This window comes from Ruditapes philippinarum, unplaced genomic scaffold (genome assembly GCF_026571515.1).
Source record: "Ruditapes philippinarum isolate M1 unplaced genomic scaffold, ASM2657151v2 ctg1779_1_1_1_1, whole genome shotgun sequence".
In the NCBI taxonomy this organism is placed as follows: Eukaryota; Metazoa; Mollusca; class Bivalvia; order Venerida; family Veneridae; genus Ruditapes; species Ruditapes philippinarum.
The window spans coordinates 189,350-215,867 of NW_026852234.1; the positions used below are offsets into that span (position 1 = coordinate 189,350).

General features: G+C 32.9%; 1 protein-coding gene across 1 annotated transcript; it reads right to left on the bottom strand.

Annotated features, from left to right (window-relative positions):
* Nucleotides 1-1,551: 1,551 nt before the first annotated feature.
* LOC132753529 (uncharacterized) lies at nucleotides 1,552-25,091 on the bottom strand. The gene is made up of 9 exons (XM_060744010.1): nucleotides 24,958-25,091; nucleotides 23,304-23,551; nucleotides 22,126-22,352; nucleotides 20,746-20,795; nucleotides 14,593-14,629; nucleotides 12,534-13,959; nucleotides 11,396-11,526; nucleotides 9,218-9,306; nucleotides 1,552-8,451 (listed from the first exon to the last, which is right to left on the bottom strand). The coding sequence occupies exons 1-9, from the start codon at nucleotides 25,071-25,073 to the stop codon at nucleotides 7,761-7,763; spliced, it is 3,015 nt and encodes a 1,004-aa protein (XP_060599993.1). The 5' UTR covers nucleotides 25,074-25,091; the 3' UTR covers nucleotides 1,552-7,760.
* Between the last annotated feature and the right edge of the window lie 1,427 nt (nucleotides 25,092-26,518).

The following is a 26,518-nucleotide window of genomic DNA, read 5'->3' on the forward strand; positions in this document are numbered from 1 at the left end:
CTGTTTCTTGTTGAGTTTCAACTCTTGTAAACAGGCATGTGCAGTCATGAAAGAGATTGTTTACTAGTTGGCTACCACATATTAATTTATATAACTAGATAAAATAAATTAGAGACTGGCCTGCTACTGCTGAAACTATATATTCTTAACTCATAATCTCATTTAACCATATTGATCATTACCAGCATAGTATCATCTATATCAATTAGGTTCCTGGGAAGTTACTTTGTAATCAGTCAACCACTTTTGTCAGGTTACCACTAAAACATTGAAATAACCATGTGACGATCAGATTTGTATGATCAGTTTTTCTATACATTATGTACCTATTACACGACTTTGTATAAACAATTGTAAATCCCCTTGTGGCTGAGTGTTGCTTTAAAGGGTTGAGGCATCAGAATTGCAGTCATGGTTATCCTGGCCTCATTGTAAGAGACGACTAAATGGGTAATATTACAGGAGTCTGTGCATCTCTTAGCTCCGGCAGGTGGTGGTTTTGACCCTTGGTGTTGCTTCAAGTTTGTATCACTCAAGATAAGCCAAAATCATCTTTTTTGTATTGGCGACATATGACCTAAATTGTGTTGGTACGCGGTAAAACCAACAAGAGGGCCATGATGGCCCCCGAGGTCGCTCACCTGAATAAAGGCACCCGGAGCGGGGCCAGTTTAAACCCCAGGGCTTTTATTTGAACAAACTTAGAAGACACCCATTAGAAGATGTTTCACAATGTTAAGTTTTTACTACACACATATAATGAAAAACAATGATCTACTCCCCCCCCTGTCATGGCCAATTTTAATCCAGGGGCTTTTATTTGAACAAACTTGGTAGACACCAATAAGAAGATGTTTCATGCTAAACATCTAAGCTCTAGCTCATTGTGTTTTTTTAAAAGAAGATTTTATAAGTTTTTACTATACACATATAGTTAAAAACAATGACACCCCTGGGGCAGGGCCAGTTTTGATCCAGGGCTTTTATTTGAACAAACTTTGTAGACACTCACTAGAAGATGTTTCATGCTTAATATCTAAGCTCTAGCTCTTTGGGTTTTTTAAAAGTAGATTTTTTAAGTTTTTCCTATTGGTTGCCATGGCAACCAGAGTTTTTAATGGAATTTAAATTTTTGAACAACTTTGAAAGGGGTCCACCTAAGGATCATTTCTGTAAAGTTTGGTTGCAATTGGCCATGTGGTTTAGAAGGAGATGTTGTTTGAAAAGTTTGACGCCATTTTTTGAAGGACGCATGACGCACGCAGAGTGATGACAAAAGCTCACCCTTGAGCACTTCGTGCTCAGGTGAGCTAAATAAACAACAACAAAGAATTGTAAACATCTTATGATATAAACAACTGTTTATAACCAGCCATGAAATCTGTCATGTAAACAATGGTTTCCTTTGATTAAAATCTAAATTACTTATAAACATCCAAGCTGTAATGTATTAGAGCACTGCTTTTATTCAATTAAAGCCATGATTACAGCATATTAGTAAGGCCTGTAAGGGGAATGTTAGTGAGGGGGGAAATGTACAAGAAATACAAATGTAGTTTGTAATTTTATTTAACTTTTCCCTAAACAATTCCGAAAAATAACCATACTTATATGAATATTGCCTAGGTATATGACTAGATTACAGTTTATATTGCCTTATTAAAGAGAGATAGGAAGTTCAAACAAAAATATCAACACTTGGATTTGGAATGGCTGTAAAACAAATTATTTTTAAAAGTTCATGGATATAACAGTTTTCAGCAGTACTTTTTTTAACAATCTAAATACAAATAATACGTGTCTACAAGCAGGAAAAAAAGAGAAAAATTTATGTCCACTGTGATTGCCTATCAAAACAAAATGTATCAATATAAGGAAATTTACTTTTTTTGCAATCCATCAAATATAGAGAAATGTTGACAACTGGAAAGAATATATTCAATAAACACCATGCTTGCCATTTGAAATGAAACAGATACATGCTTATAGTGAATTAAAATAATGAACACCTTATTTACAGGAAACTTGCGTACTTTGACCTACATTCTGCAGAGAGTGCTAGCTGTCTTCATTCTCAGTCCAAACAGCGACTGGTTCTAAACTATTGCAGATAAAGATCAACTTGCCCTCTGCTCATGGTCTGCACTGTTCACTTATAAGTCAATAAATATTTTTGACATATGACTAATGGTTTTTGTCCAGATTTAGCGTAGTAAAGTCAATTAATCAAGAGTTCAGTCATTATGTCACATTATTTTAACATGTAAAACTACTGAACCATAAACAACTGGCAAAAAACTGCTGCCAACTAATTGAATGGCTATCATTTAGCAAGTACTTTGGTTACTCTAATTTCCTTGTAATCAAAACTTGTTTCCAAAAAAAGATCTAAATGAGCTTTTTTCTACATTGTATATCCCTGCCCCATATTATTTTAAAATCATTTTAAGTAGCACAATATAATGGCTTTTACCTCTTTGGGGTTATACATAAATGTAAACCTTGGAATACCAGTAACAACAAAAAAATGTAACTTATGTAAAAATTTTGTTGAACACATAGGGAATGTAAAGTTTACAGTAAACACAACTTCATGTCGAAATGTAAAATATTATTGTACATCCGATTTTAAAGCAAGAGTATTCCAAAATGACTTTACTTAAAATTCTTTGTGACAAACCTTAATTAACTGAACAATGTAGGGTCAGCAGCAAAAAATTGTTTTTCAAGAAATATTCACACATAGCAGTCCTTTCTCTAGGTTGATAAACATAAATGCTTTAAAAGTTTACTAGGAAAATGCCCCTTCTTGTTAGTATTTATTTCCAAACACAAATTTAAAATTACTCAAATCACCATGACTTGTAAGGTAAATTTTGAAACTTTTATTTCTGCCTACATGTGCTTAAGGAAAATTGACGCCACTGAACCAAGATAACTTGAAAAGAATTTACATAATTGTATGAAAATACGCAAGAGAAAATATTCTACAATATTGGCCCCTAGGTTTGAAAAAAAGAAGATTTTCTTAAGTAGGTCTACATACATGTAACACTGAGCATGTACCAATGCATGCAAGTAATTTAACAAACCTAACAATATTAAACAATATCATATCATAAGTAAACTTGGCAAACAGTTCTTCACAAATACATTTTATACACATACATTTTCTTTTCTACATAGTATATGACAAATAGCACATTTACATATACAATGTCTTAACCTTCAGTGTCTATGTTTATCTTCTTTATTTACATGAAAACTTGAGTGGATAATACTGGAAGACAATCTCCAACAATAATTACATTTCAAAATCATGGCAACAGGCAAAGACTGATTTCTGCTATTAATGCAGCCAAATGTACTAACAAAACAATTCACATGTATTCCTGGTCCAGAAGAAAATGTTATTATTAATAAGTTGATATGTAGGAACCAATATCAAAAAGTGCAAGTTTATTACCGTGAACACATTGTAACCTTATGATCATCTAAATAAGCAACATTTGTCATGTAAAATAATATTCTGAATATAACATAAATCATCATCTTAGTGCAGTAACGGGTTAACTCCTTATTTAAATTAATGATAGTTAACCTGTTACTGCACTAAGTTGAAGAAATCATATTATTGCATAGATATGTAACCATTATTTTCAAACTTAAGAATATCACCATCTATGATATTCCATAGGGAATGTACATGTATATACATGTTTAATAAAAATCTTTCAATTCATTTATTTAGATTGACATTTTGAATACCGTTGGCTGAAATATCAAAATAAATCATTGACATTGAAAGAATAAGTTTTAGATTACATGCTAAAATTGCTTCTTTTTTATTTATTTTTTTTTTATGTTTTTTTTTTAAACAAGTGGTCCTACAGATAAACCAATAAGACTTTGATATGACATCATTTTACCAATGATATAAATCAACCTAACCTGTTAATGGCCAATTTGAAATACCATATACATGTACATAACTGCCATGTAGCTACTGTTTTTTTGGGTTTTTTTAATTAAATTGTATCTATATACATAAAACATAAAATTAAAATAAAAAAAACAAATATAAAATGCCCATTGCTTAACGTAAATACTTTTTACATGTATACTACACTTAAAATATAACATGCTTCATAAGAGAGACTTAAATGATATGTTTTACTTCTTATCGACAGTTATAGGATATGGACGGACAGATTTTCACAAATCATTAAGGTATTACTTTTAACATATTTATTTATGCTCGATTGGGAAACAAGTTCTTGAAACTTATATTAATCATTTTCGAGTCCGCTCCCTGGAACCAACCGGTACTGGTGTCATATGAGGAAACATGGTCGTAACCCAAGTAGTGCGCAAACCTATGATCCCTGGGTTCAGAGGCAGACACCTTAACCACTAGGTCACCCCTCCCAATTAAGGTGTTGAAAAGAAGTGTAACCATCAAATATTTGAAACCATTTATCTATAAAAAGTTTCAACACTGTAAGAAAATAATCTTCACTATGACTTTAACCTTTCTGCTTTATTTATGCAAGTAACTGCATGTTACTATCATATAAGATGTTAATTATGTATTATAGTTGATAAATGATGAAAACTGAACACAAAATACTGTTCATACTGTTCATTTTTGATGGCTTAAAGAGGCAAATGTTTAGATATTTCTTTGGTAGCTCATAAAATATACACAATCTGTCAACTATTCTTAGTTTCAATTCTAAATGTAAAACAATATGACTGAGCTGCGTCTAACAAAACCAACTTAATGCGTTTGCGACCAGCATGGATCAAGACCAGCCTGCACATCCCGCAGTCTAATCAAGATCCATGCTGTTCGCTTACATACCCTATAACAAGTAGAGAAACTGATAGCGAACAGCATGGATCCTGATCAGACTGTGCGGATGCGCAGGCTTGTCTGGATCCATGATGGTCGCTAAAGCATTACGTTGGTTTCGTCATGACAAGGCTCATATGTAATCTACAGTAATCTCAAAAGGTTTTGGGTTTTTATTTGCTATTATAATAATAACATAGCAAATTTGGCAACAAACAAAAGCACAGTAGACCTTTAACATGTCAGTAATAACTGTCCACTGGACCTTCCGTGCTTTTGTGTCTAAAATATTAACAAACATAAAATATAAAATGTAAACTTGAGGGGAAAATAATTAAGCTATGTATAGACTATATTGTCTCCCATAACCTTCCTACAACAAGAGCACCACATGCGGTATTCACGCTCGCCTAATAAAAATTCTTAGTTAAAAAGGACCATAACTCCAAATGTGTTGCTTTCCAAATTATTCCCTTTGTCTAACAACTGCATCTTGTCATGATAAGCAAGTATTTCAAGTTCCATGTCGATAACTTTTGAAATATTTGAATAATCATTAATGGGCTACATTAATGGTTTTTGAACGATGACAACAATAGCGACAATGCAGCGATCATTATAGCCTGACTTTTTCTACAAAACAGACAAGCTAAATACTGTATGACGTCTTATCATAAAACACAATACAAACAATGAAGCTTACTGATCAAAATGCATAGCTTCAAACATATAGAGCCTGAGTGGCAAAAAATTACAACTTAATCTCTATGAAATACTGTACAATTTCATGCCTTAAATTGACACAGGAAAAACATCAATTTTAATTAAAAAAAGATAAAATAAAAGAAAATATAGCACATTTCACAGTCTGAAAATGAAGATGACAAAATACTGCTATTTTTTATATATACATAGTTTTATGTTGACTTTTTCATTTTTTAACAATCTTATCTTTCTAATCAAATTGTTTTAAAATGTTCACCATTTTAGAACTTCTACTATGTTATCTTTTTCTCACAGTTTTATCAGTATCATAATGCTTATTTCTTTCTCTCTATTCTAATTGTTTAACAATGTTATCTCATTAAGTTTCACAATGTTATCTCTTTCTCCTAATTTCAATAATTTTACAATGCTATCTCTTTCTCACTCAATTTTAAAAGTTTCCAAATGTTATCTCTTTCTCTCTTAATTTTAAAAGTTTCACAATGTTATCTCTTTATCTCTCAATTTTAAAAGTTTCACACTGCTATCTCTTTCTCTCTCAATTTTAAAAGTTTCACAATGTTATCTCTTTCTCTTAATTTTAATAAATTTACAATCAATGCTATCTCTTTCTCTCTCAATTTTAATAGTTTTGCAATGTTACCTCTTTCTCTTAATTTAAATGTTATCTCTTTCTCAACTTTAATAGTTTCACAATGTTATCTCTTTCACTTAATTTTAAAATGTTATCCCTTTCTCAATTTTAATAATTTTACAATGTTATCTCATTCTCTCTCAATTCTAAAATGTCACCTTTAAATTTTAATAGTTTCATAATGTTGTCTTTGTATCTTTCCTCATCTGTGCTTCTAAAACTCTCCACTAGTAAAAACTCATATTCTACTATTCATACTTACTTTTTATTTATAACAACTGCATGGTGTAAGTGGTTATGTCTTATACTTTACCTAATGCTTATAATTTATATGCTTATTTTTTACACTTTTTAAAAAAACAAACAAACAAAAAACAAAAACAAAAAAAACATAATTATTTTTTTGTATGATCCTTTGATATGTATGTCAACAGACAACATGGTATTTGCTTCAGTAAAATGAAACAAGAGGGCCATCATCTGAGGTCGCTCACCTGTATATAGGCCTCCGCCCCCCCCTGATGACCCCCGGGGCGGGGCCAATTTTGACCCCAGGGCTTTAATTTGAACAAACTTGGTAGACACCCATTAGAATAGGTTTCATGCTAAATATCTTAGCTCTAGCTCTTTGGGTTCTTTAAAAGAAGATTTTCAAAGTTTTTACTATATGCATATAGGGAAAATCAATGACCCCCGGGGCGGGACCAATTTTGACCCCAGGGCTTTTATTTGAACAAACTTGGTAGACACCCATTAGAACAGGTTTCATGCTAAATATCTTAGCTCTAGCTCTTTGGGTTCTTTAAAAGAAGATTTTTTAAGTTTTTACTATATGCATATAGGGAAAATCAATGACCCCCTGGGGCGGGGCCAATTTTGACCCCAGGGCTTTTATTTGAACAAACTTGGTAGACACTCACTAGAAGATGTTTCATGCCAAATATCTAAGCTCTAGCTCTTAGGGTTTTTTAAAAGAAGATATTTAAAGGTTTTTCTTTGTTTTGCCATGGCAACCAGAGTTCTGCATGGAATTAAATTCTTTGAACAATTTTTAAAGGTGACCACCAAAGGAACATTCCTGTGAAGTTTGGATGAAATTGGCTTAGTTGTTTATGAAGAGATGTCATTTAAAGTAAAAGTTTACGGCCGGACGGACGCCGGACGAAAAGTAATCACAAAAGCTCACCCTGTCACTTTGTGACAGGTGAGCTAAAAAGAAATCCAATATATCTAGCACATTTTGCAAATAATGAAACAACCTCACATAACTTCACCAAGTACAAGTCCAGCAGTATGTAAGTTAAAATAAGCAGAGCTCAGTTATAAGAGTGTGAAAATTATGCATGGAAGCCTGGAACCGTGGCATTTACATATTTGTGGCATATGTAATAATAAGTTGGTCACATACTTGTAACAAACATCTCAGGCCAACGACCTCAAGGTGTTTGATTCCATTACGCAAACACACGCATGAAGTACAAACTCCAGAAAATTTAATACCACAATACAGCATGGTTACATACAAACTTATACCACTTCGTACATTTACCATGGACAGACCTCTGGTAAATCTCTCTTCAATACAAGGTCATCATTCTTGGTGTCAATTCTATCTACCATACTAAAGCTTCTCCCATAATTTGGTTTTGGAGGCTTTATACCATGCCTATCAGCATTTGCATTTGTTGTTGTGACATTGTCAAAGTCATCATTAGGAGTTGTTGACCTCTGCTGCTGTAAATCTTTTGTTGAAGACTGATTGCGAGTTGGAGGAACACCAAATCCACTTTTAGGAGCAGAAAAAACACTGTTAGGAGCACTAAAACAACCTTGGGAAGAGCCAAATCCACTTTGAGGAGCATCAAATCCACCCTTAGGAGCACCAAATCCACTTTGAGGAGCACCAAATCCACTTTGAGGAGCATCAAATCCACTTTGAGGAGCATCAAATCCACCCTTAGGAGCACCAAATCCACTTTGAGGAGCACCAAATCCACTTTGAGGAGGAGCACTATGTACACTTTGAAAAGCACGAAGTCCACCTTGAGGAGCCCCAAACCCACTTTGGGGAGCACTATGTCCACTTTTAGGAACACCAAATCCACTCTGTGATGCACCAAATCCACTTTGTGGAAAACCAATTCCACTTTGTGGAACACCAAAACCACCTCTGTTTACTCCTGAAGTTGGAGGTGGTCTCCTGACATTTGGCAAGCCTGAATTGTTGCCTTTTGAACTGGAGTAGAAAAGACAGATACATGTAACATGAAGATTGCCCTCATTCCAAACCATGTTGGTTTTTTCCCCACAGTGCAATTCATTACATAGTGCGTATCAAACATAAACAAATCTGAAGATAATACTGTTAATTCTTATGATTTAGTGAGCATGAAATAAGATGATTTTATCAAAGGACAGTTTGGTGGGTTCTTAGATTCATGGATTGTCTACTTATACAAAAAAATGAAATGCAATTAATTCAAAGCATAATAATCTTACAGCAAACAAACTTTTGCCTTACCTGTCATAAACTTTGTATACAAAAGCAGAAATGTTACAGTCTCTAGACACTTTTACATAATGATAAACATATCTTTCCCCCCATCAATACATGTTATTTGAAACCATTTTTTTTTCAATCTGAGTATTATTCTACATTTAAAACTTACAACATAAAACCTTGCTTACCATTACCATTCCAAATATCTTAAATGAACTTGTCTAAATTTCAATCCAGACAAAACCATTTATCATTTTTAAGGGAAATTTTCAACATTTATACCGACAGAATAGCAAAAAGAGCGGACCATAACCAGACAGCCCAGTTATGTCATCTGATCTTGGTCCACACAACCGGTGTAACCTGTTGCAGCCAGTATGAAGAATATGACCGTGACCCAAGCAGGGCTCAAACTCATGATTCCTGAGTTTAGAGGTAGACACCTTAACCACTAGGTGACAGCTCCCCTTAGTAAGATCAATCAGCATAAAGCATAAATTACCTTTGTCTTCGTTCAATGTTTTCAGCATTGTGGACTTCACAAACATACTCTCTTTCCTCTTTATATCTCAATGTATCAAAGTTGAATCCCTATCAAAAAAACATTATGTTAATTTATACTGAGAAAAAAAATCATAATAAATTGCAGATGTAATTGTTTAAGAATATGTAACAGTAAAATTATAAATGCTTGTGTCAACAGTTTTAACACTTGCCGCAATATTGGTGCGGATAAAGGGCATTCTCTATATAGTAAAGACTAGAAATGTGTCATCATGCCACGGATGCCCCCGCATGCAGCCAAAATTTCAGATGGTGCATTTATAATTTTTTTCATTTTAAGTTCAAAGCCCTTAAAACTTTTCAATGTTAACACAAACCATTTTCATACAATGTTCAAGGCACTGAAATTATTCAGTCTAAACCTTTTAAAAATAGCATATTGCATATTTGTAGCCAAAATAATGGCTAAAAGTAAGAGTGAAGAAACTGAAAGTTCAAATTTTTTCCAACAATCAGGAAAGATAAGTTTGTCTTAAATCATTGAACTACAACCAAATTCAAACTTAAACTGCTTATTCCTAAGATGTATCTATATCATTTTTAAAGTGAAAGGGACATAACTCTGCCAAAAAATCATCAAACCATGACCAAATTCCAACTTGACCTGCCCATTCCTTTGACATATCCATATGTCAAATTTAAGTTGAATATGTAACACTGTTGGGTAGATAATGAACAGAAGCAGTAAATTTCATATTATTTTCAAAGTGAAAGGGGCATTACTCTGCCAAAAATCATTGAACCATGACCAAACTCGAACTTGGCCTGGGCATTCCAAAAACATATCCATATGTCAAATTTGAGTTGAATGTGTAGTACCGTTGGGGAGATAATAAACGGAATCTGAAAATTTCATATTACTTTCAAAGTGAAAGGGGCATAACTCTGCCAAAAATCATTGAACCATGACCAAATTTGAACTTGACCTGCGCATTCCTTTGACGCATCCATATGTCAAGTTTGAGTTGAATGTGTTGTACCTTTGGGGAGATAATGAACGGAAACTGAAAATTTCATATTATTTTCAAAGTAAAAGGGGGCATAACTCTGCCAAAAATCATCCAACCATGACCAAATTCAAACTTGACCTGTATTTTCTCATGACATATCCATGTGTCAAGTTTGAGTTGAATGTGTTGTACCATTGGGGAGATAATGAACGGAAACTGAAATTTCATATTATTTTCAAAGTAAAAGGGGCATAACTCTGCCAAAAATCATCGAACCATGACCAAATTCGAACTTGACCTGTATTTTCTCATGACATATCCATATGTCAAATTTGAGTTGAATGTGTGCAACCGCTCTTAAGATAATGAACGGAAACTGATGATGAGGGAATGACAGAAGGACGGAATGACGGAACAGGGTAACACTATATGCCCCGGCCATAACATGGCGGGGGGCATAAAAATGTATTTCATAATGTAAGTAAAAGCTAAGCTTTCATTCCATTTTTTCAACTTTCTTAACTCTAACCCTTCTGAATCTATGATACACACATATGTTTACAGGCATCGAAAAATATTTTCAGAGTCACTCGTCCTGCAGGACAAGTTGCTACATCCAATGTGCGGGCAACATTTTTCTTCTGGTCCTGCATCAAGTTCTCTTAAATCTAACTTGTAATTATGAGCCTATGAGTGGAATTTTCGATCTCTGTCATTTATTCCAACTTCTTAACTTTTGAGTGTAAAAGACATGACCCGCCAGCACAGCCCAGTGGCAGTGTAAATTGAAAAGAACACAGAGTATCAGATCTTCTTAGCCTGCATAATGGTGAAGGTGGACTATTTTTTGCATTATGCAAGTCAAATTTAGCATTTATCATTCAAGTCAAATTTAGCATTTATCATTAAATAATGTACAAAAAATTCTATACTTTTACTTCAAGTTAAACTTTTGATAAACAAATAATATGCATACACATGTTATTGAATATCAGGGATAAACTGCTCTTGAATGATCTGGAATAAACTGAGATTGACAAATGTTTGCCAAGCTCATTAATCCCCGATACATGTCTGTCTTATTTTCATTACTGCTGTAACAAAGCAATATAAGAAAAGCCTCCTGGTCATTTTCAAATTAGGTAACAAAATAAAACACAAGTTACCTTTTTTAAACAAATATCTGGATAAAGATGTTCAGACATGGACCAGGATTCCAGTTTTCTCTTGGATAAATCACTTGCTCCAATCTCCAGCAATTCTTTTGCAGTATACTGGATTAGCTTTACATCGTTTACTGAAACATGATATTTAATGAAACCATTGTAATGACTTTTCAAAAATGTTTGAAAAAAACCTTATAATATCCTTAGAACAGATAAATGTGAGAATACATTACTTCAAGGTAATATACCAATAAAAGTTTTCAAAAATGACATCAGGGTTCGTACAGATATCCAATGCCAAAATTCAATGACTTTTTAAGCACTATTTAAGCATAATTTCCCATTTTTCAAGCACATTTGTTGCACATTTATCTCCACAATCTTCAACTTAAAAAGGAAAGTTAATCACCATTTTTTGTTGAATACAAATTTTCCTGGCCAAATTTTAAGGTTTTTATAGAAGAATAATAAAGGGCGCATAAAAAAACAATTAGTTCAAAACAACTGCAATTTGTTCACTTACTGTTACATTGAGCAAACATTTCATTGATTTTGATATTAAATTTGATCATTCTTTTGATTTTGTTAACTATTGACTTTTATCTATTCTGTTATTCAATCATTTTCAAGCACATTTTTAGCAAATTTAAGCACTTTTTAAGTACTTTTCAAGATTGTAATCAAATTCAAGGACTTTTAAGCACTTTTTTACAAATTTAAGCACTTTTTAAGAAAAGGATTCAAATTTAAGCACTTTTTAAGACTGTACGAACCCTGGACATATACCTGAACATTCTTTTGAAAAAATCAGGAGTTTTTAAACAATTAGTCATCACAGCCTTAGTTAAACATTTGGATACTATACAGAACTATATACTTTTTACTAACAGATGAAACCTTTCAATGAGATATTATCGCACTTAACAGCTGAATGTCTATATCTAATTATAAAGCCTAAAAAAGTTTTCTTTTTTATACAGAATTATTTTTTTTTTGAAACATACTAAGATTATGTAAATCAATTCGTCAAAAATGAACTGAAAAAATCAAACCCTTTATTAAATGATTTTTAAGAATAAAATAACACAACAATCATACAATCTATAAACAAAATCAGACCCATATCTCTAAAACTTACCTTTCTCTTCCATTAGACTCTGTTTAAAATATCTAAACATTTTACGGCGACTCAGAGCAGAGCCAAATCCAGTTGGCATTCCCTCTTCAACTCTCCAAATGTCTGTCTGTGTGGAATAAGGTGTAAGTGGCTCTCTGATAACCTGTACCACAGCATTCTTCCATTGGCTTACCTTCCCTGATTTCAACACTGAATTACTAGATCGAACTTCATCAGATTTTAGTCTCTCCAAGAGCCTTATATCTTCCCTCATAAACTCTAACTCCGCTTCGATGTCATTGATATCATCTGGTAATATTTCTACCTTAGCTGTACCATTCTGTACCACTCTCTTTTTCTCTTCTGGACTCCCATTCTCTAACTTTAACGAGTTCACTTTGCTTGATAGGTCTTCAATAAGTTCCCAAGCATACATTTGCTCATTAAAACCATCATCAGAATGACATGAACTTATAACATCGTCAGTTTCTGTTGAGGTTCTTGAAGAACAGCTTAAATAGTTGTCAGTTTTCTCTCTGTAATTCTGGTAGGACGGCAAAGATTTCACCTCTACACCAGACATATCACAGTTATTTGATATCACAGTACTATCATCAGTTTCTTTTTTCAAGTCTCCATCTGTCGCACTTCCACTACGTCTCTCCCAGTACAGTTCGGCCAAGTCACTTCCGCTTTTCTCAAAGCGTTCAACAGATAAATTGAAATCTTTATACTTTGAAAGAGCAAAACCGGCTTTTGGAGTAGCATCTAGATCCGAACCGTCATTATATATTGCACTATAAGTACCGGCACCACTGCATGTTTTAGCATTAGAAGGGGTAACAGGCCTTTCATTTTCTCTTTCAGACATTTCATTTGTATTTTGCTCTACTTCAATAATTTCAGACTCCCATTCGTCAGAGACTTGTTTGGAAGGTTTGTGAAACACATTTCGGTTCGAATGTTGGATTTCTTTTGTTACTACCACAGTAAAATCTTTTATAGTAAAATGATTTGCTTTGGTCCAATTATCATGTTTAACAACCACCTCCCTTTTTATATGATCTCTATTCACCAAGTCACTACAACTTCCAAATTCATCTACATTTTCAATGTCAACTTCACTATTCCTTTTCACTATTTCTTCTTTTACAACATTGTTTTTGGGTAGTTCAACGTCGTCTTCCCAACATTCTGTTCCCTTACTTATAGAAAGGTTTGACGGAACACTGTACGATCTATGAAACTGTGGTTTTTTAACATGATTTCTAGTGTCCTGATGAGAATGTTTCCGTTGCCTAGCACTGTTTCCAAGTCGGTCTTGTCCTTGGATGTCATCTAATGTCAAACTGTTGAACGGAACCATCTGATTTACTGTGGTAGATAGACAGGTCATCTGCTGCTGACCAAAAGTAAATGTTGATGTATTTTCTAGGTTATCCCAATCCTGAATATATAAACAACAAATGAATAAAAGAAAGTGCATATCTTCTCTGATTTAGTTAGTCTAGTAAAGCCTTTGAATGCTTGAAAGAAAATGTGTTGCCTTTAAAACCAGAATAGAGTCTTAAGGCAATAATGTTGGCCTTTGCCTCAGGATGTCTCAGACCAGTCTGCACACTTGTGTTGCCATCCACAATTGCCCCTGCCTTCACCGACAACCGCCTTATATCAGCATATTGAAGCTGAAATCTCTCATTTTAACCTTAGACACTTTTAAATTCAAAACAAAACAGTGCATTATTTATACAAATATAGAATGGTAAGGATTTAAAGAAAAATTTGATAACCTCAAATTTGAAGACTCCATATGATAAAAGTTCACTTTGGTGCCTTTTTTCCATTCTTCTATTTTTTTCAATCCAAATGACATTTTAAAATAGGACTTGCCCTTTTAATTTGTATTTCAATTCTTATTAACATAAAACAATTTCAATGTATTTTCTTAACAGGTCTCTTTTTTGTGCCCCGACACAAAGGTCACATCCTGTCGTTTAAATTAATAAAAGACAAAGAATGAAAATGATTCTTGTTATACTAAATCAAAATATTATTTGTTTATGAAAAAAGAAACACTTACCAAATCATCCTGATTTTCTGCCAAGCTCTCCAACAAACTGAAATAGTGCAGTTAAGAAAATGACCACACAAAAAAGGAATAGTTGACTAAGAAAAATGTTTCTGCTTTAGGAACAATTCTGGTAATTGTTTTTCTTAACATTTAACCTGTTGAATTTCTTAATTAGATATTTCATTTTTACTTTTCCAACTTCCATTTTTGGAACTGTACATTACCAATTTTGGGTATATCAAGATGGAAATTTCAAGTCACTTAGCCCATCACCATCAGTACCGAGCCTGGTCAGACTGTAGGGATGTGCAGGCTGACTGGCCCTATACACTGGCAGCGATGCCTTATAACTTCCAACTCAAGTGGGGTCAAGTTTAAGGGTTTCTTTTTAGCAATAACTAGAAATGTGTCCATAGGACACGGGTGCCCCCACCGCGCTACTGTTCTGTCAATCTTTTTACTAAGTCAAGGGAAATAACTCTACAAATACTGGATAAATCCACAAGCGAAACCCCAGGTGCAAATCAAAATATGCTGAGCAACCTGCACATAAGGTTTAATGACTATGTCAAATCCTTTTTCAGTAACTTGAGACACAAGTTGAAAATTGCAAAAATAACTCTAAAAATACTAAATAAATCCAGACGAAAATACCTGGTGCACAACTGCACATGCTGATCAATATTCCTGTAAAGTTACATGACTCTAGTCAAATACTTTTTCAGTAAAGTGCGACACATGTTGAAAATTGCAAAATTTTACTAAGTCAAGGGCAATAACGCTAAAAATACTAAAAATATCCACACGAAAATACCCAGGTGCACAACAACACACGCTGATCAACATTCCTGTAAAGTTTCATGACTCTAGGTCAAATACTTTTTTGAGTTACATGCGACACAAGTTGAAAATTGCAAAATTTTACTAAGTCAAGGGCAATAACTCTGAAAATACTAAAAATATCCACACGAAAATACCCAGGTGCACAACTACACATGCTGATCAACATTCCTGTAAAGTTTCATGACTCTAGGTCAAATACTTTTTGAGTTAGGTGCGACACAAGTTGAAAATTGCAAAATTTTACTAAGTCAAGGGCAATAACTTTAAAAATAATATAAATATCCACACGAAAATACCCAGGTGCACAACAACACATGCTGATCAACATTCCTGTAAAGTTTCATGACTCTAGGTCAAATACTTTTTTGAGTTACATGCGACACAAGTTGAAAATTGCAAAATTTTACTAAGTCAAGGGCAATAACTCGGAAAATACTAAAAATATCCACACGAAAATACCCAGGTGCACAACAACACATGCTGATCAACATTCCTGTAAAGTTTCATGACTCTAGGTCAAATACTTTTTGAGTTACATGCGACACAAGTTGAAAATTGCAAAATTTTACTAAGTCAAGGGCAATAACTCTGAAAATACTAAAAATATCCACACGAATATACCCAGGTGCACAACTACACATGCTGATCAACATTCCTGTTAAGTTTCATGACTCTAGGTCAATTACTTTTTGAGTTACATGCGACACAAGATGAAAATTGCAAAATTTTACTATGTCAAAGGCAATAACTCGGAAAATACTAAAAATATCCAGACGAAAATACCCAGGTGCACAACTACACATGCTGATCAACATTCCTGTAAAGTTTCATGACTCTAGGTCAAATACTTTTTGAGTTACGTGCAACACAAAAGTGAACGGATGGACAGACGGACGGAAGGACGGACAAGGGTAAATCTAAATGCCCGCCACTAACGTGGAGGCACAACAAAGCCATCATCACTTCATCATTGGCGAGGGCAACCATTTTATCATGGCACATAATTTCTTATTTTGACAAATAAAACAAACTTTGTATCTAAAAAGTCTTTCCAGCAGGGTAAAGTTTAATGGGTTTTTTTCAGGATTGACATAGCCATCATCATTGCTGAGGGGCAACCATTTTACCATGGCATATTATATTTCTGTCTTGAATGCATGCTTTTCACAAATAAAACAAAATTTGTATCAAACAAATTTATTCCAATAAGAAAATCAAAGTAAAAACAACAATAACTTTAAAGTTTTTAAAAAAGCACATATTTACATACTGGCAGAGTAAAATCAAAAAACATACACAAAACCATGTCATTATTTATAATGTGAACCATACTTAGGTATAAAATTAGAATAAAACATGATTTCATGAACCCTATGGATTTTATTAAGCTACTACATTTATCTCTCCCACCATATGAATGGATTAAAATTATATAATTAACTTTCTGTATGAAAATTGAAAGCTTTTGTGGCAATAGTATGGTTAACAAGTTGAGATCATAAAAAAATTGTTGGCAACAAAACAGACACATAATAAAAACTCTCACTACAAAACATTTCCTTTCATTACATACTTGTAAAGTTATACATATATTACAGTATAAAGGATAAGGAAAAGTTCAGTAAAAACAGTAATGTAGTACTAAATAAGTCCTTGTTTTCATTGTGTAATGGAAGCAGAAACAAGATTAAGATATGTAAGTAAGTGTAAGAATAAGGAAATTAGTGTTTTGACTACGTTTGTATAAATATATGCGCATGAATACAGATTTCTGCACTATGACTATCGTCACCTTAGTGCAAAAACTCAATAACTGCATATAGATAAAGAAGCAGATATTGAGTTCTTGCACTAAGGTGACACAGTATATGCCTATGAATGGCTATATGCATATAACTATATGTGTATGAATAAAGATTTGTGCACTATCAATGTATGTGTATGAATATGACTACAAATTTCTGCACTATGACTATATGCCTATGAATACAGATTTGTGCAGTATGACTATATGCCTATGAATACAGATTTGTGCAGTATGACTATAGGCCTATGAATACAGATTCGTGCAGTATGACTATATGCCTATGCATACAGATTTGTGCAGTATGACTATGTATACAGATTTGTGCAGTATGACTATATGCCTATGAATACAGATTCGTGCAGTATGACTATATGCCTATGAATACAGATTTGTGCAGTATGACTATATGCCTATGCATACAGATTTGTGCAGTATGACAATATGCCTATGAATACAGATTTGTACAGAATGACTATATGCTTATGAACACAGATTTGTGCAGTATGACTATGTATACAGATTTGTGCAGTATGACTATATGCCTATGTATACAGATTTGTGCAGTATGACTATATGCCTATGAATACAGATTTGTGCAGTATGACTATATGCCTATGCATACAGATTTGTGCAGTATGACAATATGCCTATGAATACAGATTTGTACAGAATGACTATATGCGTATGAATACAGATTTGTGCACTATACTATATGGGTATAAATAAAGATTTGCACACTATAAATGTATGTGTATGACTATGACTACAAAATTCTGCACTATGACTATATGCGTATGAATACAGATTTGTAAACTATGATTGAATAAAGATTTGTGCACTATATATTTATATGTTTGAATACAAATTTCTGCACTAAAAGTATGACTATGCATATTATCATATCATTTAACTTGTTAATAAAGAATCACTTAATGTGTATGAGTATGACTATGCATATTATCATATCATTTAACTTGTTAATAAAGAATCACTTAATGTGTATGAGTAAAGAATATACAAAGAAAAGGGTACTATGACAATTTGCTAACAAGATTGCATTTGAGAAAAATGCTATGCCACCGCATTAATACAACACTAAATAGTAGTGTAGGAACAGATTTTCTTTGTTTCTATACAATTTTGAAGATTGTCATAATGCATAGATCCCTGACCTATCTAATTCTTATTATCAGATTAGTTAAATCTGTTGTTAAACTCAATAAAAGATCAGAGTAGGAATATATCAATGCACTTGAGTCTAGTGAATTTGGTGGTGAAGGTCATATTTCACACAGCCTAAATTTCATGACTACATCAAAGGACAACATAGTAAGACACTTTGTCAAAATCTAGGTCAGCTGAAATCAAAGTTCACTTAACATCTTAATCTGTACACATGGTTCAAATTTCATAGCTGTACATCAAAGGACAAGAAAGTAGGTCACATCATCAAAATCTAGTTCACCTGATATCAAAGTTCAATTTTACAACTAAAACTGTGCACATGGTCAAAATTTCATTGCTGTACATTAAAGGACAAGAAAGTAGGTCACTGTCCCCTTGGGCAAGGCAAAATTTTGGACCCAAGGGTTTAATTCAAAACAATCTTGATACAGGTCCACCAAACAACATTTCAAGTCAAATATCTAAGCTGTAGCTTTCTCCTATTCAGAAAAGATTTGTTTTATTTTCTGTTTTTACTATGTGAACATAATGAGAATCACTGCCCCTGGGCAGGGCCAATTTTAACACTAGGGGCATAATTAAAACAACTTTAGTAGAGAACCCATAGAATATATTATAGAGCAAACATCAAAGCTCTATGCCTTGTACCTTCAGACAAAAATATTTCTTTTTTTTTTTACTATATGTATATAGTGAAAATCAATGACTCCTAAGGTGGGGCCAATTTTGACCCCAGGGCTATAATGTGTACAATCTTGCTAGAGGTTCACTACATAATGTTTCATGCAAAATAACTTAACTCTAGCCTTTGTAAATTTAGAGAAGATGATTTTAAGTTTTTACTATATACATATAAGGGAAACCTATGGCCCACGGGGCGGGTCTTAATTTTGACAACAAGAGGCAAAATTTTGAACAACTTTGGTAGAGTACCTATAGATGATATCATTTAACAAATATTTAAGCTCTAAGCCTTGTACCTTCAGACAATAAGATTTTTTTATTTTTTACTATATGTATATTATTGAAAATCAATGACCCCGGGGCAGGGGCAATTTTGACCCCAGGGCTATAATTTGAACAATCTTGCTAGAAGTTCACTTCACAATGTTTCATGCAAAATATCTAACCTCTAGCATTTGCTAGAAGAAATTATTTTACTATAAAGTTTTTACTATATACATATAAGGAAAACCAATGACCCTGGGGCAGGGCCGATTTTGACCCCAGGGCTATAATTTGAACAATCTGAGTAGAGGTCTACCAGACAATGCCTTATGCAAAAATATCTAAGCTCACAGCCTTTTGGGTCTTTACAAGAAGGTATTTTAAGTTTTTTTACTTTATGTACATATAGTGAAAATCAATGACCCCCGGGGCGGGGCCGATTTTGACCCCAGGGCTATAATTTGAACAATCTTGGTAAGGGTCTATCAGACAATGCCTTATGCAAAAATATCTAAGCTCTAGGCCTTTTGGGTCTTTACAAGAAGGTATTTTAAAGTTTTTACTATATGTACATATAGTGAAAATCACTGACCCCCGGGGCGGGGCCGATTTTGACCCCCCAGGGTTATAATTTGAACACAATCTCGGTAGAGGTCTACGCAGACAATGCCTTATGCAAAATATCTAAGCTCTAGCCTTTTGGGTCTTTACAAGAAAAAGATTTTTTAAATTTTTTTCTTAATATTTTCCTTTTTGGTTGCCATGGCAACCAGATTTCTGCATTTGGAATGAAATTTTCTTTTGAACAACTTTGGAAGCCCTTCATCCCAAGGATCAATCCTGCCAAGTTTGGTTGAAAATTGGACAAGTGGTTTTTTTCACAAGAAGATTTTTTTAAGTTCACTATATAATCTATATAAACACACACACCACACACACACACACAAACAAACACACACACAGGTGAATCGCTTATATGCCACCGCATCGCAGATGCCACCGCATCGCAGATGCTGCGGTGGCATAATAAAATAAATAGTCACATAATGCCCTTGAATTTAGAAACTGGCACTACAACCTTATGTGCACGAAGTATCTCTTTCTTGGAATTATTACAGAAATTTTACACTATGATTATATGCATATGAATTAAATTATCAATAAATTTGTATGAAGGCAGAAATTGGAAACATAACTATATAATAGTATACATGTAAATGAATTAAATCAGAAATTTACTACACATGTTACTTAATGTGTATGGATAAAGCAATTTAAAGTAAGACTATATGCGCACTTTGACAATATGGGTTATGAAAAAAGAAATTTACAAATTACAATGTGACTATATGTGTATGAATACAGAAAGTAGTCCCTACCTTCCCTGTCTGGAGTAAGCTGACATATCCCCTAGGCCTGAATCATCACTCTGTAATTAATAAAAATATTAAAAGAACAATATTTAAAACACTGATGTTTGACCACAAGCCTAGGGGATACCTAAACATTCTTTACTAGTAAATTTGAAAAATTTCATCAGCTAAAATAGAAGTACCAAAATAGCAAAATGACCTTATTTTTAATCAAGAATATTGGCAACAGCTATAACAGCTTCCTGAAAATGATTTGACAATTACTAAAATCATGGTCTTAGTTTGAAGAGTAGTATGAAAATCTATTTTTGACATCAAAAACTTTGACCTTGACCTAATCAATGTAAAACCTCATTCAAAGTAATAGGTGTTTTGAAGGTTACATAAATGTATCTATGCGAAAGAAATATAGCATGAGAAACAGTAACTATACATGATGCAATTGACAGGTGGATCACTATATGCGCAACTGAAAAATTTCCGGAATTAGCTAAAAAAGTACTATAAAATACAATACAAGGAATAAAAGCCCTTTGAAAATCCCAATGCCTGTTACATTAGTAGCTAAAACTAACTTTGTCATAAATGCAACTAAAATGCTAAATCTAGAAACATATAATACACCACCAAAAAAATGAAACAAAGTAACAAAACTGACAAATTTCCCGACAAAATAACTACTATCATGATACTGTTGAAAAAAAGTTCTATTTCATCAAAGAAGTATGTGCTCTTAAAGAACAAAAACCTTATGTTAAATGACTTAGATTAAAACATAATGACTAAATGACTAAAATCAAAAGATGAAAGGTTATCTGAAAATTCAAATTGCCAAGGACTTCTGACAAGAACAATTAGAAATGAAAATTTAAATGTTTTGAATAAAAGGAGGGAAAAATGCATGAAAAAGGACATTGTACAAATTGGTTCACTAATTCCTTTACGAGTACTCTGTTATCAGCTTAAAATGTAAAATCAAACAACTCAAAATAAAAGAACAGTAGCACAGGTCACATAAGAATTCCAGTGGTATTTTCCATCCTTTTGGAATGGATTCATACCATCTAGGCAAGTTTACAAAGTCTAAAGAGCTACATAAAATAAAATACAGTAAAATTCCATTAATAAGACAATATAAAGTGGTGGTCTTAAAAAGTGGACCATTTTTCTTTTGTATTTCCATCTTTCATCTCTAAGAATTGCTAAAATTTGTGTTCATTTTAAGAAACATCTTACAGGCAATCTACACTACTAAAAAATTAGAGCCTAGGAACTTTACTGTATTTAGCACAAAGAAGCACTATCTAGAATATGTGAAATAGCAGCAGTTAGGATATATACATCTACAAAGCACAGTGTCTATCTTAAGTCTAGATATTTCCTCACCACTTGTGACAGTAAACGTGTCTGTCTTTGCATGGATTTGGGAGGGGTAGTGTCAATCTGTGTGACCTCCAAATCTGACAGGGCTTCTTTTATTAGCATGTTTGCCTTAATCTCAGCTGGATTAACTATCTTTGACACTTCATCTTCTCTCTTAAACAGTGTCTCTTTCTTCTTTGTAACATCTTCATTCTGTTTCAGTGGTGCAGTTTCAACTTTGGCTTGGAGTTCTAAACAAAACAAGTCAAATTAATGCTAAAAATTTGTAAAAAAAAATTGATGTTTTAGGAAATATTGTAATAAAAAATATTCATATGCAAGCAACAAAAAATGTCTAACATTCACCAGCAGAAAAGCTGAAGACCAGCGTAATGTCTGCAGTGGCATGGATCAAATTAAATTGAACCCTGAGTGGAACATTTAGCAACAGACCAATCTATGAGCAGGCTTGCCTTGCTCTAAAATGGTTGTATGGCTCAGCTAATCACTACTGCCCCTAAAAAAACTCATATCTAACATTACTTCAGAGGTATCTCAAAATGCTATTTATCTCATACATTAAATTTTCCTTTTATATAGAAATGACAAAGTGTAAAATATTACTTTAAATGGGCAAAAGAAAACTTAACTTTTTTAAGCAAAATACTTTTTACATTTTCCTTAAAATTTTCTTTAAAGGTATATTTTCATAAAATTTAACAACAATAAATTTATATTGTTTCCTCATATATGTAATCTTATGGTTGTTTCTCCACAGAGCGGTAACATAGAATGTTTCTATTATTAAAGTTTAAACACACATGAAAACTGTGGGTAAACAGAATAAAATGTTCCAGAACAAAATATTATGGTGCTATTATTATTATAAGTTCTAACCATTTAGCAATAATGTGTTGTCATGTGCCATTTGCTCAAAAGGAAATAATATACCATTATATTTCTTTAATACAGGCATATTTGAATTATTCTTTTTCAAAATTTAAACAAACATTTTGTAAACTGCAGCCGGCAGGTAGCAGAAATATAGCTTTATACACTTTGATTAATTCAGTTTGATAACTCATGCAAGAATCTGCAAGGCCTCTTGTAATGAAGTAACAAGACCTTGCTTAACCCAACATGTCAATTAGAAATAAAACAGTTTACTGTTAGTATGCAAATGTCAGAAAAGAGGACCTTACCGGAATTGTTGATTTTTGACGATTTCAAAGGAGCGGGCTTCTCTAACTTTAGACCTCTACATGCTCTCTTCTTAAATGTCAGGTTTTCTTTGTCCTGTTTTTCATGTGAAGAAGCATCTGTGATCACATTGCTAGGTCCCTCTGTCATGGTCATACAAGGGACATTATCCAAACAATTCTTCCTAGGAGCTGGCTTTGCTAGAGTTAACGCCCGTCTTGTCTTCCTAACTGGAGGATTTTCCATTTTTCTGAAAAGATAAAAAGGTTGCCAATCAAACAGTTTGAAAATCAATCAGAAACACTTCTTTTGAAAGGTGACAGTCAAAACACTTCGGGACTTGGGAATAAGTATTTGTAAAAACTTTAAATTGAAAAATGTTTAAGTAAAAGAAACGACATGTACCCTTTATCAGGCTGGTGAAAATGCCTAATCAGGCTTATTACAAAAAAAATCATATTTCTAGAAAAGTAATAAATATATTTCTTTTTAACTTTGTTTTGTTTATTGAGAAAAATATTTGACATAAACAGAAAGAAAAATATTTGGCTACTAGCAGTCACTTTTGTGAGAATTATTTCCCCTTTTTCATGTTTTTATAACACATAATTTTTGAAGTCCTATAAAAAATATGTTGCATATGCAAAGAGTAAAACAAAATAGGTTAAATAACTTCTTTATGCTCTTATTCACTGAGCCAACACCTGTCAGCATACATTTCTTTCAGTTTTCAATGAAAACTTCAAAGTACAATGTTCAGTGTCAAAGAATTTTCAAAATATAAATGCCAGAAACAGAATATTTAATCCAAATAAATAGAATAAAGGTACTGGCGCAATAATCTAGAGCAAATTGAAGTTGTTGGACACATTTCTATTAAAAATTTTACATTACAAAATAAATTTTATGAACTGCAAATATTTTGTTTCCAGAAAATGGGAAAAGGGAAATAATTCTAAGAAAATAAAAGATGACCAAAATATTTTAATTTTATTTGTATCATATATAAATGCTTAATAAACAAAACAAGTGAGAAGGAAACATATTAACAATTTTTCTAGAAATATAATATTTTATGTCTTAAGCCGGATTGGGCATTTTCAGCCTGTTTATTTTTTTCTTAAATAAGTAATTTCAAGGGATTCCATTATGAATGAAAATAATTTTTTCAAAGTATTTCACCAACAATATTGATGCAAACTAACAAAAATTGGGAATTTTATGCTTCTCAACAGCTGAAAAAATTAAAACTACCAAGGTCCCTGGAAATTAATCCATTTTATCAGTTTATTAAAACAGAGATGTAGATACTGTAACATCATTATTCCATGTCCACATTTCTCTATCATTATTCTATGTCCACATTTCTCTTGATTTCGGACCCCTTGATTTTAAACTATCACATGTAACATGTACTGTTCATGGAGTCCCATATTTGCAGAATCCATTTTAACAACATTTATATCTGAAATTATATGCATAATGTCCGATATTTCTGGCTGATTATCTCCCTTCATGTACAGTCCAGACGGAGGGCTGGAACGCGAGGTAAATCGTCATCATATTTATTTGCGAAAAAGATGCTATGTCAGCAATTGCATAATATAAAATTAATTATAAAGTATATCTTTATCGATAATATATGTTTCAACATACCTGCAAAGAGTATATTTCAGTTTTAGAATTTTACTTCGAGCAGTGCAACTTTTTGGACATTTAACTGCGCATCGTAAGAAAAGAATGCTGTGATAATTATTTAGCGCGCGCTGCATCACACTCTGCACATGCGCGTGTCCTTTAATTAAGGGGCAATTGTGGCAAAGCCCGTGCTTCTTTCTCTATAGGGTGCTCTAAAGGAGTCCGTCTTATGGGCTTGCCGATAAGCAAATACACAAACTTTTGTTGTTGTTTTTTTTAAATGTTTTCAATCTAGAGTGAATTTTGTAAGATCAACTTTGAATATGATAAGACAGGCATTCGCCAGTGCTATTAGAACTGAACGGAAGATAACTGTGTATCTTTCTGTCCCAGCTCAGACCAGGGTCTTTAGACCCTGCTCAGACTTACAAATGAACATAAGAATCTATATTAAAACTAATTCATATAATTAATTACCTCTTTTTCAATGATCTGTATGATTATGCGCATGGAAAGGCCCATGATTGGAAATAATTATTTTTTCTAATTTATGATAGGCCTAAAGTATTGAAATATTTCACATGGTATACGGATGAGATTCTAGCTTTCTGTATATTTATATATTTACACATTGTAGTTATGAAATTAACAAAAGTAATTATGTATACGCATTGTTCATGAAATTAACGAACATATAGTTAATATACAACAAAGGCGATTCATTTTTTTTGCCGTATTCAATAAGAAATCACAGAAATACAGACTCGTGTAAAATATATAGAAATATAAAATATCTGCAAAAATGTGCAGGCTTACCTTTTGTTGTTTTTTCTTCTTCTCTTTATCTCTAGCTTTTTTATCAACAATAATTAAAGACTTTATAAGACCCAGGTAAGATAAAAATGCACAATTCGCTAGATCATGTAAAAACTTAATACACAAAATATACAATATCCAAAAAACAAGTTTGTATAGCTAAACAGGGAACGTTCCTGAGCTTACTAGCAATTGAGTAAGAATCAAGTTTTAAGTCAACTGACTATATAGGTATACATTTGCATCTCGGCGTTAATGACAGCATCGTTATCTACTAATCCCTGTCAAAAAATGTCAGTCGAGAATAAGCAACTTTTAATCCGTTTCACTTGATATATACAGATAATATTTGCTCTTGATAAGCATTTACACTTTAATTTTGAGTAAGCACTTCCTTTCGCCTATCACATTATCCATGAGTGGGATATAAGTCACTCTGAGATGCCTTAATACACATCGAAATTAATTAAATTATATATTTCATTTTGTGTGATCCAGATTTAGAGCTAAATTCAACTAATGTGTGTGATTAAAAGTAATAAAGATAATAAAATATCAGGATCAAATCCCAGCGATTTGTTAGTGAAACATTGAAATCCCACCATGCCATAAGCCCATAACCAAAAGCCTCAATACTCCCATGCACATCTTCCGCCCACATACAGACATAAAAAACATGGGACTACTAATTTTTTCCTTTCGCTTTTTGCGCAATTTGATCAGTCTTATAAGAAAAAGAAACAACTTAAACTTTTATTTGACA

What these genes read in the sequence shown, in the direction of transcription:
- LOC132753529 (XM_060744010.1), bottom strand. Translation starts at nt 25,073, where the DNA reads ATGCAGCGCGCGCTAAATAATTATCACAGCATTCTTTTCTTACGATGC. An exon ending in CACGTTTACTGTCACAAGTG is followed by an intron (nt 20,796 to 22,125) that starts GTGAGGAAATAT and finishes TATTAATTACAG; the next exon opens with AGTGATGATTCAGGCCTAGG. An exon ending in AACATTGAACGAAGACAAAG is followed by an intron (nt 8,452 to 9,217) that starts GTAATTTATGCT and finishes TTTCTACTCCAG; the next exon opens with TTCAAAAGGCAACAATTCAG.